General features: G+C 41.4%; 2 protein-coding genes across 3 annotated transcripts; both read left to right on the top strand.

The window, feature by feature from the left end:
• Positions 1–28: 28 nt before the first annotated feature.
• On the top strand, positions 29–3,492 carry smim7 (small integral membrane protein 7). Its single transcript, XM_035798971.1, has 5 exons — positions 29–247; positions 620–661; positions 1,527–1,582; positions 2,466–2,556; positions 2,921–3,492. The coding sequence occupies exons 1-5, from the start codon at positions 222–224 to the stop codon at positions 2,934–2,936; spliced, it is 231 nt and encodes a 76-aa protein (XP_035654864.1). The 5' UTR covers positions 29–221; the 3' UTR covers positions 2,937–3,492.
• Positions 3,493–4,089: 597 nt separating this feature from the next.
• On the top strand, positions 4,090–17,287 carry LOC118401456 (mediator of RNA polymerase II transcription subunit 26-like). Of its 2 annotated transcripts, none has more exons than XM_035798969.2 (3): positions 4,090–4,471; positions 14,564–14,638; positions 14,748–17,287. In XM_035798969.2, exons 1-3 carry the CDS (start codon positions 4,400–4,402, stop codon positions 16,386–16,388), a joined length of 1,788 nt encoding a protein of 595 aa, XP_035654862.1. In that variant the 5' UTR covers positions 4,090–4,399; the 3' UTR covers positions 16,389–17,287. The 2 variants fall into 2 exon arrangements, with proteins under 2 accessions (XP_035654862.1, XP_035654861.1); XM_035798968.2 differs by having other exon boundaries at positions 14,561–14,638.
• The last annotated feature ends 1,169 nt before the right edge of the window (positions 17,288–18,456 follow it).

Below are 18,456 nucleotides of genomic sequence, written 5' to 3'. Positions count from 1 at the left end.
TCCCCTCACCTGGTCTAGATCTTAAATGAAAGAAGAAAAAAAAACTAGGCCCTCCATGGAATGAATTTGACACCCCTGCCCAACGTGATTGATCATATTTCTAATGTGGCTTTCTCTTCAAAACGTTTTCTCTACTGAACATAACCCAGGATTTCCCTTCAGCCTTTTGACACTATTTTGATGACGTTTACGGAAGTTATAGCGCCTCTGATGTGGACAAAATGATCGGGGATCTCTTGATATTCGGGTAATGTTCTCCTTTTTAAAATTGTGTTATTGAAACAAATCAACGACTTAATGAAAAGATTAATGCTATTTAAAAAAATAGGTAATGTGATATTAAGCAATAGTGGTATTTTGTTTCAACCAGCCAGTGTGTAGTTTGATTGTTGTTCTTAGCAAGCTAACGCTTAGCAGGCGTAAAAAAAAGCTAACTACTACCAGCTACGCTTATGTGGCTGAGCAAGCCTAGTTAGTTATTTTCTTTGCCAGCTCACTAACGTTAGCTAGCTACAGTAGCCCAGTTTAGACTTGCTTCGTGACAAAGTTGGAGTTCTGTGCCATTGCATGTGCTTCATTAGAAGTGATCATTTCTAGTTGTCTGTGTCCTCCTTTTTAGGACCTTACTCATGAATGCTGGTGCTGTGTTAAACTTCAAACTGTGAGTATGATACAATTTGAGTCTTACCCTGAAGATGTTGTGCATGTGTAACCGGTACTGTAGCTCTGCGTTGTGTGTGATTGATTGAGACTAAAGACGTTGACTTCAGAGATCAGTTTGTTTTGTTGTATCAGAGTTCTCTATCCTGCATCCAAAATACAAAACATTTGTAGAGCATAAATAGGTCCTGCCAATCGTCGCCTCTCTCGCTCTCCTAGTGCATCAAAATTATTTTAAAATAAAGTGAGTACAGCCTCTCCTTGTAATGTATCAACACAATGTACACTTTACATAGATAAAACCACAACTGCATCCAAAAGAAGACAAAACATTTGTAGAGTACAAATACGTTCTGCCAATCGTCACCTCTCTGTACAACGGACGGACAATACAAAGGACTGGGATTAGTCGAGGACCTTGCCATCGTTCACACATACAATACCGTAGCTAGCTAGTAACCACATGTTAAATTCATAATGTTAATATCATACTAAAAAAGTACAATTACATCTTGACAATACCATCCACTTATGAGTAAACTATACATCATTATTCATGAACAAAACACTGACTTTGTGCTTAATCTAACTTTTTTTCTGAAGATGACAGAAAAAGCATACCTACCTCTCCTAGTGCATCAGTTATTTGAGCATGAGCACACAGGGTAAAACATAAGTATGCGCTCTCCTAATTCCCCAGGATGCAGGAATGCGTAATAACAAATCAACATGCTATATTAATATATGAACCTGGTGAAATTCAAAGTATTATAACAACTGATACACTGGTAACAGACAATATTGCTCAACCACATATTTTTACTAGCTCATCAATACAAGACAAACAACACTGTCCTCTATTACAGAAAGAGAAAGGAGACGCATGGAGGATTTGGAGATGAACCTCGTGGACCAACTACAGGTGTGTAATACATGACAGTGTATTAAAAACCTCACCCGTGAGAACTTCACAGGGTAACTATCCATGAAAAAGTAGGGACACTTGAGTGGTCTGCATTGAGAGAGAATCTATTTTTCAATGACATTAGGCTGCAGGCAGCTATGGCTGATGTTTCTGCATTGTTTGTATACCTTTGCCTTTGAGTCAGACTGAAGCATGATTGGTACACTGCATTGCATGATGGACAGTAGCCCAATATTGGACTGAAGGAGCCTAACTTTAATCCTTATAGTTCTAGGAGTTTACATGTTCTCTTTGAGGCGAATTCTCTGGCAACCAAAACATCCACATACTCCATCTAAATGTGAATTGATTCTCAATTGCTGTACGGTTCTAGAAACATAAAACGCTCTACTTTCATATCACATCAAATTAATTTCACAAATGCAAAATATACTTACTGTACACTGTTTTAACAGTTGCATCCAACTACATTTTTCAGTGACAACATGTTTGTGATGTCAGTCTTCCATTTACACACAGGTGTTCGGCGACGCAGATAGCTAATTAGCACAGGTAGTCGACTCTCTTCCGTTTGTTTTCCTTAAACAAGCGATGTAAAATGGGAATATGGCCATGTGGGAACTCTAACCCTTTTAAAGGTGTGTGTGGTAATTTACCTTTTTGGGGAAAATTATTTCTTGCTGATATGAAAGGTACTGCAAGTGATGTGTGTTTTAACGTTTAGAGCAAGCGTCGGGACTCTTAACAAAACTCCCCCAGCCAGAAGATACTAAGATACTATCGTCAATAGGCGATAAAGGTAGTTAGCATCTATAAACAGGCTAGATGGACCAATAAAACACAATGAAGGGCTGAAATTGTCATGGCGTATTTGTTTTAGGTGACAACATCAGGGAGTTCCTCCTGAGTCTACGTTACTTCCGGATCTTCATTGCCTTATGGAACATCTTCATGATGTTTTGCATGATTCTGTAAGTATCTGCCATCTTGTAGAGGCTAATCTACTTAAGCAATAAGGCCCGAGGGGGTGTGGTGTATATATGGCCAATATACCATGGGTAAGTGTTCTTCTTACGCACAATTGGCCATATGCCACAAACCCGAGTTGCCTTATTACTATTATAAACTGGTTACCAACGTAATTACAAGTGTAAAAATGTTTTGTCATACCCGTGGTATATGGTCTGATATACCACAGCTTTCAGCCAATCAGCATTCAGGGCTCAAACCACTGAGTTTATAATAGTAATGTTCACACTGAGGTGCTTCTGTGCCTCAAGGTATACTCCTTATTGACTATAATGTATTTATTGCCCATATCTATTACACTTACAGATTGTTTGGATCATGATCAACTTCGTTGTTGGATTGGAGACCCCTGCTGAAAAATGAAACAAATATTCAATCTTTTTCGAGTTGATACTTTGATGGGTTGCTCTTGTGTCAGATCCTGTGACCTTTCTGTGCATTTACCTTGTATTTATATATCTCTATCTCAATGTCTTGCCTGTAATTTTCAGTAAGCAGATGATTCTGCACAATAACACTTACATGTATAAGTTAGTTAAAACACATTAGTACATGTTATATTTGGACCTCCATGTTTATTCAACTGTGAATATACAAAACATTGGACTCTTGGCTGTTCTCTTAATAATTTTCTGTTCCTTTCAGGCTTTTAGTATCTTATTTGGGTTGCTGACCTGTTATTTATAGTCCTCATTTTCTTCTAAAACTTGTGAATACAATGAGAAAATATGTAAATCCCCAACCATTTTAGACATGTTTGATGTGTTTCTTACATAGGCCTTCTGATGTTACCAGCAGTCAGACTTCAATTCATCGTTGTGTAATTTTGTCACATCTATAACCTTGTTCTGTATAATAAACCTTTACTCTGAAGTGCACCTGGTGTTTTCAGCATACCTTTTTTCCTTTTCTATTCCGGTATTTGAGTAGTGTTTCAGTGATTCTTGACCTTAGTTGGTTGCTGTACTTAATTGTGTATTTAACACACTCGCTCACCTGTGTAAGCATGTAAAACATTTGTGTATTAAGTCTTCATTAAATGAATGAGCATAGGCCTATATAGGCTACAGTTATGACATTTATCAGAATGTATTTTTTGGGCTCTACTTTTCATGCTAAATGTATTGAATTGAGACTACATAATGTTTAGTCTAAGACGAGATGCCCTCTCATGGCTACGCCCCTGCCCAGTCATGTGGAATGCATATATTGGGGCCTAATGCATTTATTTCAATTGGCTGATTTGCATATGATCTGTAACTCCGTAAAATCGTCAATTGTTGCGTTTACGTTACTGTTCAATATAAATACAGAATAATAAGAACTGCTCTGAGACAACGTTGTCCAGCTAGTGTTTGGTTACACATCCATACTGCAATATCATAACACAGTAATGAAACTGAATGTATACAAAAAAATATCTCCTTATGTTGATACATTTCCATTCACAGTCGATGGCAGTGTACGTGGTGACGTCTCTGTGTTACAACATTTCCCACCATGCACCAGGAGAGCGTTTTTCAACAGCAGAGAAACCGATGTTGAAAGACCACTGCCGAAGAGGCAGTTGGACACATGTGTATTCGGAAGATCCTCTCTCTGGAGACAGTTATTCATTGCAAAATACATGAATACACCTGGACAAACAATAAAGCCCCATTGAATATGGGGCTTTATTTACTAACACATCTCCCAAAAGGCCTGTGAGTGTCTAAGTCACCCACCCGTCTTTTCGGAGGATTCCTCGCCCTCGTCTACTGTACTGATCCGCACCACTGCCAGGCAATGACATCGGCTACCGCAACTCCGCAGGAGATGAGAGACCGGCTGATGCAGGCCATCGATGGCCAAAGCAATGTGAGTTAACTAGTTAACTTTTCCACTCATTTTAAGTGTATGTAACCACAATTGCAATGGTCCCCTATTGTTATTGTCTTATGACTAACGTCGACAGCGTACATTAGCTAACTACAGTAACGTTAGCTGTAAGCCTGGTAGCTAGGTAGATCTAAGAGTGTGTTGTTAAGCTAAGTAAATACTATATACTACGCTAGTTAATTAGCTGTGTAGTAACTAGCTAAACACACTGGACTCTGGACTGACCCCCAACATGTTGATAGCTTCGTATAAACAATACCGCGGTGTTGCTGGTAATGAACCATTCATGTAAACTTGCGAGATCAGGAGCCTTGTGAGGCTAGTATGTTGACATATTCGGTTCTCAACCAATAGTATAAATCAATCATTATTCTCAACCGTTATTATACCTCAGCGTTTTCAACCTGTCTGTTATTCTAATAAAATAACTATCTGCTTACCTGTCATTTAGCACAACTAGCTAGTTAGTTTTGATTTCGAAACTTAATGTTAGCTAACTAGCAAGCAAGCTAACTACACTGAACAAAAATATGAACGCAACATGTAAATTGTTGGTCCCATGTTTCATGAGCTGAAACAAAAGATCACAGAAATGCTCAATACCCACAACGCGTATTTCTCTCAAATTTGTTCGTGAACATTTCTCCTTTGCCAATATAATCCATCCACCTGACAGGTGTGGCATAGGGCTTAATGAATTGATTTAAATTTACAGATTTCCTCATATGAACTGTAACTCAGTAAAATCAATGAAATTGTTGCATGTTGCGTTTTTATTTTGGTTCAGTATATTTAAAGATGCAAACAGTACCGTTGCCTATGACTATTGTAGCTAACCAGAGATAAAAACTGCGACTTTACTGATTTTAAGTTAGGACCAAGTAGACTGGCGAGTGTGGACATTCAGCTAACTGCTTACTAGGCACTGTAGCTAGCTAACTAAATGGAAGAATGACCTGACCACTCTTAACCTAGCACCAACGTCAGCAATGTCTTTGGTAATTAGCTACCTATAGCATTCAGTGATTAGGCCTATTACCCAGTAAAGATAATTTGACAGACAATGTTTTAAATTGAAAGCGCACAAAACATATTCAGCACAGCCAGACTTGGATCAGTTTGTAGTGTAGGCTTAGTATGAGTGCCATCAGTCAAAGGCCCAACTACTTATGCTATTTGATATTAACAGTGTTTCCTTGAAAGAAATGTCTGAGGTAACCAGATGTGTTGTTGAAGTGACAACACATTTTTTATTTTTTTTATTTCACCTTTATTTAACCAGGTAGGCTAGTTGAGAACAAGTTCTCATTTGCAACTGCGACCTGGCCAGGATAAAGCATAGCAGTGTGAGCAGACAACACAGAGTTACACATGGAGTAAACAATTAACAAGTCAGTAACACAGTAGAAAAAAAGGGGAGTCTATATACAATGTGTGCAAAAGGCATGAGGAGGTAGGCGAATAATAATAATTTTGCAGATTAACACTGGAGTGATAAATGATCAGATGGTCATGTACAGGTAGAGATATTGGTGAGCAGAAAAGTAAATAAATAAAAACAGTATGGGGATGAGGTAGGTAAAAATGGGTGGGCTATTTACCAATAGACTATGTACAGCTGCAGCGATCGGTTCGCTGCTCAGATAGCTGATGTTTGAAGTTGGTGAGGGAGATAAAAGTCTCCAACTTCAGCGATTTTTGCAGTTTGTTCCAGTCACAGGCAGCAGAGTACTGGAACGAAAGGCGGCCAAATGAGGTGTTGGCTTTAGGGATGATCAGTGAGATACACCTGCTGGAGCGCGTGCTATGGATGGGTGTTTCCATCGTGACCAGTGAACTGAGATAAGGCGGAGCTTTACCTAGCATGGACTTGTAGATGACCTGGAGCCAGTGGGTCTGGCGACGAATATGTAGCGAGGGCCAGCCGACTAGAGCATACAAGTCACAGTGGTGGGTGGTATAAGGTGCTTTAGTGACAAAACGGATGGCACTGTGATAAACTGCATCCAGTTTGCTGAGTAGAGTGTTGGAAGCCATTTTGTAGATGACATCGCCGAAGTCGAGGATCGGTAGGATAGTCAGTTTTACTAGGGTAAACTTGGCGGCGTGAGTGAAGGAGGCTTTGTTGCGGAGTAGAAAGCCGAATCTTGATTTGATTTTCGATTGGAGATGTTTGATATGAGTCTGGAAGGAGAGTTTGCAGTCTAGCCAGACACCTAGGTACTTATAGATGTCCACATATTCAAGGTCGGAACCATCCAGGGTGGTGATGCTAGTCGGGCATGCGGGTGCAGGCAGCGATCAGTTGAAAAGCATGCATTTGGTTTTACTAGCGTTTAAGAGCAGTTGGAGACCACGGAAGGAGTGTTGTATGGCATTAAAGCTCGTTTGGAGGTTAGATAGCACAGTGTCCAATGACGGGCCGAAAGTATATAGAATGGTGTCGTCTGCGTAGAGGTGGATCAGGGAATCGCCCACAGCAAGAGCAACATCATTGATATATACAGAGAAAAGAGTCGGCCCGAGAATTGAACCCTGTGGCACCCCCGTAGAGACTGCCAGAGGACCGGACAGCATGCCCTCCGATTTGACACACTGAACTCTGTCTGCAAAGTAATTGGTGAACCAGGCAAGGCAGTCATCCGAAAAACCGAGGCTACTGAGTCTGCCGTTAAGAATATGGTGATTGACAGAGTCGAAAGCCTTGGCAAGGTCGATGAAGACGGCTGCACGGTACTGTCTTTTATCGATGGCGGTTATGATATCGTTTAGTACCTTGAGTGTGGCTGAGGTGCATCCGTGACCGGCTCGGAAACCAGATTGCACAGCGGAGAAGGTATGGTGGGATTCGAGATGGTCAGTGACCTGTTTGTTGACTTGGCTTTCGAAGACCTTAGATAGGCAGGGCAGGATGGATATAGGTCTGTAACAGTTTGGGTCCAGGGTGTCTCCCCCTTTGAAGAGGGGGATGACTGCGGCAGCTTTCCAATCCTTGGGGATCTCAGACGATATGAAAGAGAGGTTGAACATGCTGGTGATAGGGGTTGCGACAATGGCGGCGGATAGTTTCAGAAATAGAGGGTCCAGATTGTCAAGCCCAGCTGATTTGTACGGGTCCAGGTTTTGCAGCTCTTTCAGAACATCTGCTATCTGGATTTGGGTAAAGGAGAACCTGGAGAGGCTTGGGCGAAGAGCTGCGGGGGGGGGGGTGGAGCTGTTGGCCGAGGTTGGAGTAGCCAGGCGGAAGGCATGGCCAGTCGTTGAGAAATGCTTTTTGAAGTTTTCGATAATCATGGATTTATCGGTGGTGACAGTGTTACCTAGCCTCAGTGCAGTGGGCAGCTGGGAGGAGGTGCTCTTGTTCTCCATGGACTTCACAGTGTCCCAGAACTTTTTGGAGTTGGAGCTGCAGGATGCAAACTTCTGCCTGAAGAAGCTGGCCTTAGCTTTCCTGTCTGACTGCGTGTATTGGTTCCTGACTTCCCTGAACAGTTGCATATCACGGGGACTATTCGGTGCTATTGCAGTCCGCCACAGGATGTTTTTGTGCTGGTCGAGGAAGTCAGGTCTGGAGTGAACCAAGGGCTGTATCTGTTCTTAGTTCTGCATTTTTTGAACGGAGCATGCTTATCTAAAATGGTGAGGAAGTTACTTTTAAAGAATGACCAGGCATCCTCAACTGACGGGATGAGGTCAATGTCCTTCCAGGATACCCGGACCAGGTCGATTAGAAAGGCCTGCTCACAGAAGTGTTTTAGTGAGCATTTGACAGTGATGAGGGGTGGTCGTTTGACTGCGGCTCCGTGGCGGATACAGGCAATGAGACAGTGATCGCTGAGATCCTGGTTGAAGACAGCGGAGGTGTATTTGGAGGGCCAGTTGGTCAGGATGACGTCTATGAGGGTGCCTTTGTTTACAGAGTTAGGGTTGTACCTGGTGGGTTCCTTGATGATTTGCGTGAGATTGAGGGCATCTAGCTTAGATTGTAGGACTGTCCCAGTTTAGGTCACCTAACAGAACAAACTCTGAAGCTCGATGGGGGGCGATCAATTCACAAATGGTGTCCAGGGCGCAGCTGGGAGCTGAGGGGGGTCGGTAGCAGGCGGCAACAGTGAGAGACTTATTTCTGGAGAGAGTAATTTTCAAAATTAGTAGTTCGAACTGTTTGGGTATGGACCTGGAAAGTATGACATTACTTTGCAGGCTATCTCTACAGTAGACTGCAACTCCTCCCCCTTTGGCAGTTCTATCTTGACGGAAGATGTTATAGTTGGGTATGGAAATCTCTGAATTTTTGGTGGCCTTCCTGAGCCAGGATTCAGACACGGCAAGGACATCAGGGTTAGCAGAGTGTGCTAAAGCAGTGAGTAAAACAAACTTAGGGAGGAGGCTTCTGATGTTGACATGCATGAAACCAAGGCTTTTTCGATCACAGAAGTCAACAAATGAGGGTGCCTGGGGACATGCAGGGCCTGGGTTTACCTCCACATCACCCGCGGAACAGAGTGGGAGTAGTATGAGGGTGTGGCTAAAGGCTATCAAAACTGGTCGCCTGGAGCGTTGGGGACAGAGAATAAGAGGAGCAGGTTTCTGGGCATGGTAGAATATATTCAGGGCATAATGCGCAGACAGGGGTATGGTGGGGTGCTGGTACAGCGGAGGTAAGCCCAGGCACTGGGTGATGATGAGAGAGGTTGTATCTCTGGACATGCTGGTAGTAATGGGTGAGGTCACCGCATGTGTGGGGGGTGGGACAAAGGAGGTAACAGGGGTATGAAGAGTGGAACTAGGGGCTCCATTGTGAACTAAAACAATGATAACTAACCTGAACAACAGTATACAAGGCATATTGACATTTGAGAGAGACATACAGCGAGGCATACAGTAATCACAGGTGTTGAATTGGGAAAGCTAGCTAAAACAGTAGGTGAGACAACAACAGCTAATCAGCTAGCACAACAAACAGCAGGTAAAATGGCGTTGACTAGGCAACGGGCCGACAGATAAAACAAACAAGCAGAATGGAGTACCGTGATTAATGGACAGTCCAGCGTGCATCAGCTATGTAGCCAAGAGATCAGTGTCCAGGGGGCAGCGGTTGATGGGCAGGGAAGCTGGACTGGCGAGTGTTATCCAGGTTTTTTTTTTTTTAACTAACAATGACTAAATAGCTTGTAGCTAGTTAGCTGGTTAGCGTCTGGAGGTTCTTGAGTGTGTTTTAAAAATAATAGTGATTTCGTATCACATTGGGTGAGGCAGGTTTCCGGAAGGTATAAACAAATTAAAAATCGAAAAGATATAGAGAGTAAATATGGGTCTAGTGAGTGTTTGGGACGTGGCGATTCAAACGGTTAGCAGGCCTGTGCTAACAAACTAACGGTTCGTAGGCCCGGGCTAGACAAGCTAGCAGTTAGCAGGCCGAATTAGCAAGCAGGGAGATAGCGAGGGCTAGAGAGTTAGCCTTTGGGGGACGTCGCGATGGGGTGAGTCTGTTTATTCCTCTTCATGCGGTGACATCGATAGACCGGTCGTGGGCCCGGGTATTGTAGCCCAGGAGTATGCTACAGGTGCTCTGGCCGGGCTAGCTTCAAGCTAAGTGGGTGGAAACGCTAGCTAGCTAATTGTGAAGATCCAGCTGAAAAAATGTTCCGTTTGCGGTGGGAATCCGGGGATGAAAAATAAATAGGTCCGTTATGCTCTGGTTGGAGTCGCGTTCGAACTGGCGAGAGCTTTCCGGGCTGAAGGTTAGCTGATGACCGGTTAGCTGAAGACCGCTAGCATAGCTGGTGGTTAGCTGGCTAGCTTCAGTTGAGGGGTTCTGATTCCGAAGTAAATATAAATACTTTAGGAAAAATAGTTACATTGGGTGAGGCGGGTTGCAGGAGAGTATTTAGAAGCTTAGGTTTAGCAAAATGTTTTTAAAGAGATAGGCAAAGAAAAATATGTAAGAAACGAAAAAGAAACTATATATACATGGGACATGACAGGACGACTTACTGCTACGCATCTTGGAAGACATTGCAAGGATGCTTGCCAAGTCTGTTGGTCAAGACTTGTGGGCCTACCTATCATAGGCATTAGTGCTGAGCAATTTAGTGATTTTTGAAGTCTGTTTGATTATCAAAAATATATAATTTTTTTAAAGTCCTACATTTCAGTTAACATAATTTTTTTTACATGCATTATGAAATGATGACCGTAAAATTATAAGAGCTTTTTCATGTAAATTCCAAAGCCAAAAATACTTAACATTCAATTGCCAAAAAATGAAAATATTCCATTGTCTCTCAGGTCCTCATAGACAAATAGGAAATTACTGTGAAATATTGAAACATTTCAGTTGTGTATATTTCGTTTTATTTAATTTGATTATTTTTCATTCCTTAAAGTAATCTCATCTCTGCTCAGGCAGAAGCAGCCAGCCAGACAGACAACCATCTAACATTACTCTGTTCTCCCCATACTGTACTGTCTTTAGTCATCCTATTTAGCTAGGCTAGCCTGCCTAAGTACTGTATGCTGCAGAGCTGTCAGATGATCATTTTACTAGTTTAAAAAAAAACATAAGGCATACTTTCAACAGTGGTGTAAATTAATACTTAAGTAGATTTTTGGGGTATCTGTACTTTACTATTTATTTTTTATTTTTTGACAACTTTTATTTCACTACATTCCTAAAGAAAATGATATACTTTTTACTCCATACATTTTCCCAGACACCCAAAAATACTCATTACATTTGGAATGCTTAGCAGGACAGTAAAATGGTCAATTCACAAGCTTATAAAGACGTCGTCTCTACTGGCTCTGGTCTGGCGGACTCACTAAACACAAATTCTTAATATGTAAATGATGCTGGAGTGTGGCCCTGGCTAGCCATAAATGTAAAAACGCATTGTGCTGTCTGGTTTGCTTAATATAAGGAATTTGCAATGATTTATACTTTTACTTTTGATGCTCAAGTATACTTCAAACCAAATACTTTTACTCAAGTAGTATTTTACTGGGTGAATCACTTTTACTTGTAATTTCTATTAAAGTACTTTTACTTTTACTCAAGTATGATAATTGGGTACTTTTCCCACCACTGACTTTCACAAACTGTCTCTATCCGTCTCTCTCGTAGTAGTGTTGTGTACATTCCGCTCTCATGCGGCGGTGTTTGCGGTCTGTGTGTATCTTACCCTAACGTAGCAGGCGTAAAAGTGTATCTACTTTGATCTGGAAAATAACAGCCGCAATGGATTATGACCATTGTAGTTAATTACCATGTTTATGCGCTGAACTAGGTTGAATATTTGCTTCAGGAAAACTATCTTAACTTAATTTCTCTCATGAATGAGAATGGGGTCATGGCTAGAAGGGATCCAGCTTTAATAAAATTAACATCAGATTTGACATTTCGCAGCAGGTTAGGAAAATTAGGTTAAGGTTGGGGAAAGGTTTAGGGTCAGCTAAAATTTCAACGTTTGACCAGTGGTGGAAAAAGTACCCAAATCGAATTTTATTGGTCACATACACATGGTAAGCAGATGTTAATGCGAGTTTAGCTAAATGCTTGTCCCAATTGTGATACTTGAGTAAAGGTAATGATACCTTAATAGAAAATGACTCAAGTAAAAGTGAAAGTCACCCAGTAAAATACAGTGTTTTGTTTGAAATATACTTAAGTATCAAAAGTAAATGTAATTATTAAAATATACTTAAGTATGAAAAGTGAAGTAAAAGTGTAAATAATTTCAAATTCCTTATATTAAGCAAACCAGCGGGCACCATTTTCTTGTTTTTTAAATTTACAGATAGCCAGGGGCACAATGCAACACTCAGACAATTTACAAAGCATTTGTGTTTAGTGAGTCCGCAACATCAGGGGCAGTAGATGACCAAGGATGTTCTCTTGGTAAGTGTGTGAATTGGACCATTTTCCTGTCCTGTTAAGCACTCAAAATGTAAGGAGTACTTTTAGCTGTCAGAGAAAATGTATGGAGTAAAAAGTACATAATTTTGATTCACTACATTTTTAAAGAAAATAAAGTTGTCGAAAATAAAAATGTAAAGTACAGATACCATAACAAAATGACTGAAGTAGTACTTGAAAGTATTTTTACTAAAGTACTTTACACCACTGACTTTGATAAAAGCTGGAATCTTTCTAGCCATGTCTGAGAAATGGTGTGATAGGCCCCTCCCAAAATGATTTGTTTAATAACTGAAAACCCACCTGAAATGTAATTTATTCACTCAGCACTAATAGGCATACACTGCTGAAAATAACCTTTCTCTGCCAAGGCTTACAGCAATGACTTAAATGTAAATGTAATGTAATAATATTCATTGAGCCAATTCAGAGCTGAGATTTGATTTGGGTTGTTATATATATTGTGTGTGTAAACAGTTTTAGTTGAACATATCTTGCACAAAACCCCCTTATTGTTGAGTCAAGTTTTTTGAATATGAATAAATCTAGCCAGTCAGATTTAGTGGATTGGTTAGGTTTAGCCTAATGCTCCTTACTGGTATGACTAGAATGGCTAACATTTGCATGTGTATTCTCAGTTTTGTAATCTCAAACTTGAAACTGCTATCGGTTTACATCCCCGGTACAGGTGCACATCTGAAAGTCCATTCAAATTTAGCCATATGCTTTTGTCCTCCACATTTTACAGGGGAAATCACTGTGGGGTGCTAATCTGAATAACAGCCATTTGTATTTGATGATCAACAACACTAAATTCATCATCAGTGAGATTTCTGTTAAACAGAGATGGCTACACCATGGACATTTTGATAGACTACTAGCTGCTGACAGACTACTATTTGCATTGTACAAGTGGTTGAAGCTGTGTAGGCTAATGTTTGGGGGGGGTGACATTTTATGCGAGGCTAGTAGGCCTTAACATCCGTATCTAACTACTCCTGTATATTGTTTTTTGAGATGAAAAACATTCAAACTAAACAAAATGTCAGACGGAGGGGAGCTACCAAGAAGCTAGCTAGAGAGACTCATGATATGAATAACTTAGTTAAAGATTTTGTAGTCCTGCTGCTGCCTGCAGACATGACTTGTTGGCGAACATGTTATTTGTTTTCATATGGTCTCTGCCCACAGGTCAGTAGCTGACTGTCAACCTCTATACATCCATTGATCTGGGGAATGATCCGTTAGGCCTCATCAATTAAAAAAAAAAGAATAATAATTTTAAGGAACTCCGTCAGGCTTGCAACTTACTCTAGAAAGCTGTAATAGTAGAATGCACGAGGTGCCATTTCGAAATGAGGTAGTGCATCATCAGTTTTCCTCTTGTCATTTTAGTTGAGTACCCCGAACAGTACATGTTTTTATTGTAAGCCTGGACAAGCACACCTAATTTAACTTGACAACTAATCATCAAACCCTTAATGAGTTGAATGAGGTGTGTTTGTCAAGGGTGACAACAAAACTGTACTTTTGTGGGTACTCATGGACCAGGGTTGGGAAACACTGCCATAGATGGCTATTTATAACTTATCAGAAATGTCCAGATCAACCAGCCCATGTCAGGTTTTTTAACTAGGTGTTTTATCCCAAAGATTTTGTAGTAATGTTCAAGTCACTCAAATATCACATGAATACACATTACACATGGCAATATGTATAGAATTCCAAGAATATGTGCTTTAAAACGGCTAAATGTTCTCTGCACCCCATGACAATGTGTAGAATTGCATGAAATAAGCTTTAAACCTGCAACATTTTCTCTCCGCCAACAAGAGGGGTGTGAACAGTTCTTGTGCCCATAGAAATAGAAGTGGTGTGCACGTTCAGGGGGGATGCGGGATGTTCCCCAATGGTGGAAGGTGGGACTTGAGTGAAAAAGTTTAAACACCTGATCTAAGCCACCGACTCTATGGATGTCACTGTGTGGTTTTGAATCCAATGATTTGCTATATACACTCAAAGCTCTTTATTTACAAATATCCAAATGCCTCATCTGTCTTTGTAAATAGTAATTGAGGGTTTTCCTATTGACATTTTCTGTCTTTCTTTATTATGAATAGTTTTAACATGATTTGATGTTTACTTTCCAGCAGATCTGCAACATGGTGGCTGTAATGGAAGTAATTTCCTATTTGGAGAAATATCCCATCACCAAGGAAGCACTTGAGGTAGGATACACTAGGGGTAAATATCCATAATAATATTATGTCAGCTCTTGGAAATAGATGTTGTGAAGATGGGGTTTGTACTAAAGAAAACTTCCTGTTCTTCCTCAAGGAAACCCGCCTTGGCAAGCTGATCAACGACGTAAGGAAAAAGACGAAGGATGAGGATCTCGCCAAGCGCGCAAAGAAGCTCCTGCGCACATGGCAGAAGCTAATTGAGCCTGGGCAGAGTGAGGCACTATCCAAGGGGCATATGGGTCCGCCAGGCGCTGCCAACGGTGGTATGCATCTCTGCCGGATGGACGTCTCCCCTCCAGCTGCTATCTCGCCTTCAGGTAAAATGGTTCCGGAGCTCAAGAGTAGAAATGACTTCAACAACCGTTACTCCCCCAAAGCGGAAAAGTCAGGCAACCGAAAACGGAAGGGGGAACAGAGGGACAGACAGCACATACCAGTGAAAATGTCCAAAATAACCGCCTATGAAAGAACACACAACTCACGACTGCCAACAAATGGAATTGGAGCCGGTCCTGAGGCTTTTACGGACACATGTGGTACACATCTTAAATCAGACAAGGATGGTGCTGAGCATCTTGACATCGACAGGCTCAACAATATCCCTGTCAATGCTGTCAAACCTCACCCTAGCTCACCGGGAGTAGCCAAACCTCTGAGCACTTCCACATTGCTCAAAACGGCTGTTTTGCAACAGCATGGCAAAATGGACCTGGCTGTCTCAGGAGGGGGGCTGCATCAGCCCAAACACCCTCGAAGCAACTCATATAGTCCCAGAAGTACAAAACAGGATGCGGTAGTTAAAATGTCTATGACCAAATCAACGACTCTACTGAGCCCTGCTCGGAGCCCCAGGGTCATGGACAGCTCTGGACTGGGGCCCTCTCCTTTGCATTCTCCACACCTTTTAACTCCATGTATGCAGGGTTCCCTCACTGTTGGGCCTCTGACTACAGAGTCTGCCCTTCATTGGGACGGACCGGCAGACGTGGACCAACGCCTTCAAAAAAGCACTCTGCACCACAAAGCCTCGTCCCACAGCGAGGTGAAGGCAGAGAGTGATGGTTCTGTCACTAGCACAGAGAGAAAGAGGAGAAAGAAATACAGGTCCAGAGACTATACAGTGAACTTGGGTGGGCAGCCCACGGAAGAGACCACAATGCCATGTAGGTTAAAAGACCGTAGACTTACGTTTGACCCTGTAACAGGGCAGATCAAACCCTCAACCCTCAAAGAGTCTGACCCGGAACGGGAGGCCACAGTGGCTCCGGTCACACCAGAACTTCCTCGGACAGAACTGCTCAAGCAGAACCATTGTGCACAGAATAGCCCTGTTACTCCCAGTCCGTTTCAACAGACCAACTGGAAAGAGCTGTCAAGGAATGAAATCATCCAGTCCTACCTTAACCGTCAAAGCAATGTGCTCACATTGTCTGGGGCTCAAACCTCGGGGGCACACTTTTTCATGTCTGAGTACTTGAAACAAGAGGGACATCATATCGAAGAGGGCAGAAAAAAACACATGCTGGTACCAAATATCCCTGATACGGACTTACCAGGGGTGAGCCGAGCGGTCACAAACGAGGATCTCAACAGAATACACAAGGAGCACTGGCCTGGGGTGAATGGTTGCTATGACACTAAGGACAACTGGTATGAATGGACAGATTGCATTTCCTTAGACTCACATGGGGATGATGGCAAGCTGAATATCCTGCCATATGTCTGCCTAGACTGAGTTTAATGAGCTGTGGCTTCAAGAGGGAAAAATGGCACCTTCCTTGGCTGAGTGCAAAAAGGCAATTGTCAATGGAAGAACCTACTCACTCCTTTGCAGAGGTGGTGTAAGAGAGGCCTTGTTAACTGTGCTGCTCCCATAAAAAGCAAACGTTGATCAGTGTTCGATGGGAGAGAGCTCAGCTGAAGCATCACTGAAGTTCTTTGAGTGGAATGGGTCCATACATTGTCTGCCAAATGCTAAGAGTTTAAGGTGCCCAGTAACTTCAAGTATGGAACCTGTTTGGCATGTACATGCTGGCAAAGGGAATGAAACGTGTGGTTATATCATGTATGCATTTATTTCTCATTTTCTTTCATTTTGTTAGTTACATAAAATAAAATTATACACTTCACTTATTCAATCAGTTCTGCTTGTCAGATAAGGTAAAACTGTGTTCTGCATATTTTCTCACAAAAATTGTTTGTAGTAGCAACATTCCATACCATAATACAACTAGAACGGTTCTTGCACCAACACTAACATCTTAATATACAGGGAAACTCTGCAAAATGACACATTATGGAAATGTGAGTTAATAGCATTTTCTTTAGCTTTTCCTTTTTTCCTGTTTCTAGGTAGTAAAATATGAATTCTAATGGCAAAGCAGATGATGCTACAACATTGCAACTATGAGGAAAAACAGAAAAATAAAATGTTTATGCTGGAAATATACTTGTTCCCATTCCTTTATATTGTTTGCCTTATGGAAAACAATGTTTCCTCAAACGGAGCCTTAGTGAATGTACATAAATTTGCCTTTTTGTGTTCAGGAATGCAGAGGAGAACATATTTGCTACTTAAGTCCTTTTTAAATGGACACGTTGATACAGTATGTGTTAATAAAAAATAAAAAAGCATATCGTGAGTGTCTTTCTCCCTTTCACGTGGAAAGCCGTTTGGGTCTTTGCGTGTCAAATATTCACGTCAAATAAGCTTGTTGACCAATCAGGACCTGAATATGACTACACGTCACATACTTTAAAGCGTTCCTAATTTTTTAACGTCGTGATTACACTCACACTCGTATTTCATTTGTCACAACTATTTATAGATACGTATGCTATGTTGCCGTTATTTGATTAGTGGTTGTCGGACACATCTATGTGAAGTTAGCCACAATAGTGGACTTTGCGGTTAGCCTTCAAAATAAAAGTATATCATTGACTGATGCAAATTAATACAAATAGTAGAATTATGCCATAATTGAATAGATCAGGCTAAACGAGGTTGGAATGTGTAAGGATTTAGGATTAATGCATTTTAAACCCGCTACCATATTACTTAAGATTGAATTGTCTTTATCTGTGTGTGTGACAAGAACTGACTGAGTAACATGGTGTGACTTGCATGTTGCAAAGCGGTGTACTGTTTGCTACATTTGCCTTGCCTGTCTGTGTGTGTGACAATATTGAGCACATGGTGTGACTTGCTGCATGTTACAAAGTTGTGGTAATCAGGTATAGGGAGGGGTGGTCATCACAAGGTTTAACTGAGATGGAAAAATACTGAACAACACAATAGCAGGAACTGAGCAACTGTTACAACTAGGGTGTGATACCAGAACAGTGAGAATCTATACATCGACAGAGGGTGGACTCCAAGAAGCGCCAAGAGACTAGGACTAGTCTGAGCGCCTACGATAGGCTGAGCAAGTCTCTACTGTGATAGACATAGTTCCAACCCGTCTGTTGGCCTATCACAGTATAAGAACAGCTGTTTACGTACATCCTGTCAGTAGTCTGTTTGCCCTGCGAGGTGGGACAGAGAGCCCGTATATACGAAAATTGCATTTACCTTAATTAAAGATAATTAACGACAGGTTCTGACTTGTATTCTTTCTGATACCCGATTCGAAAGACGCAGCCTCTAACAAATGTTAAATAAAATCAACAAAAGACTATTTGTTAATCTGACAAAAATGTTGAAATCACACTGGATGTATTTTACTTTAGAATTGCATTGGGTGCATACTTCACTGTACAGCCTTGCCTATGGATTATGGATCAATGACATGGGTATCGGTCTA

Source organism: Oncorhynchus keta, chromosome 22, assembly GCF_023373465.1.
Source record: "Oncorhynchus keta strain PuntledgeMale-10-30-2019 chromosome 22, Oket_V2, whole genome shotgun sequence".
NCBI lineage: Eukaryota > Metazoa > Chordata > Actinopteri > Salmoniformes > Salmonidae > Oncorhynchus > Oncorhynchus keta.
The sequence above is the reverse complement of the archived record's forward strand: the minus strand, read 5'-3'. Positions and strand labels throughout refer to the sequence as shown.

Bases quoted from the DNA above. Each gene is read 5' to 3' on its own strand.
- LOC118401456 (XM_035798968.2), top strand. From the start codon at position 4,400: ATGACATCGGCTACCGCAACTCCGCAGGAGATGAGAGACCGGCTGATG. The intron at 4,472-14,560 runs GTGAGTTAACTA...TTTACTTTCCAG, and splicing joins CCATCGATGGCCAAAGCAAT to CAGATCTGCAACATGGTGGC. The intron at 14,639-14,747 runs GTAGGATACACT...TTCTTCCTCAAG, and splicing joins TCACCAAGGAAGCACTTGAG to GAAACCCGCCTTGGCAAGCT.
- smim7 (XM_035798971.1), top strand. From the start codon at position 222: ATGATCGGGGATCTCTTGATATTCGG. The intron at 248-619 runs GTAATGTTCTCC...CCTCCTTTTTAG, and splicing joins GGGGATCTCTTGATATTCGG to GACCTTACTCATGAATGCTG. The intron at 1,583-2,465 runs GTGTGTAATACA...TATTTGTTTTAG, and splicing joins ACCTCGTGGACCAACTACAG to GTGACAACATCAGGGAGTTC.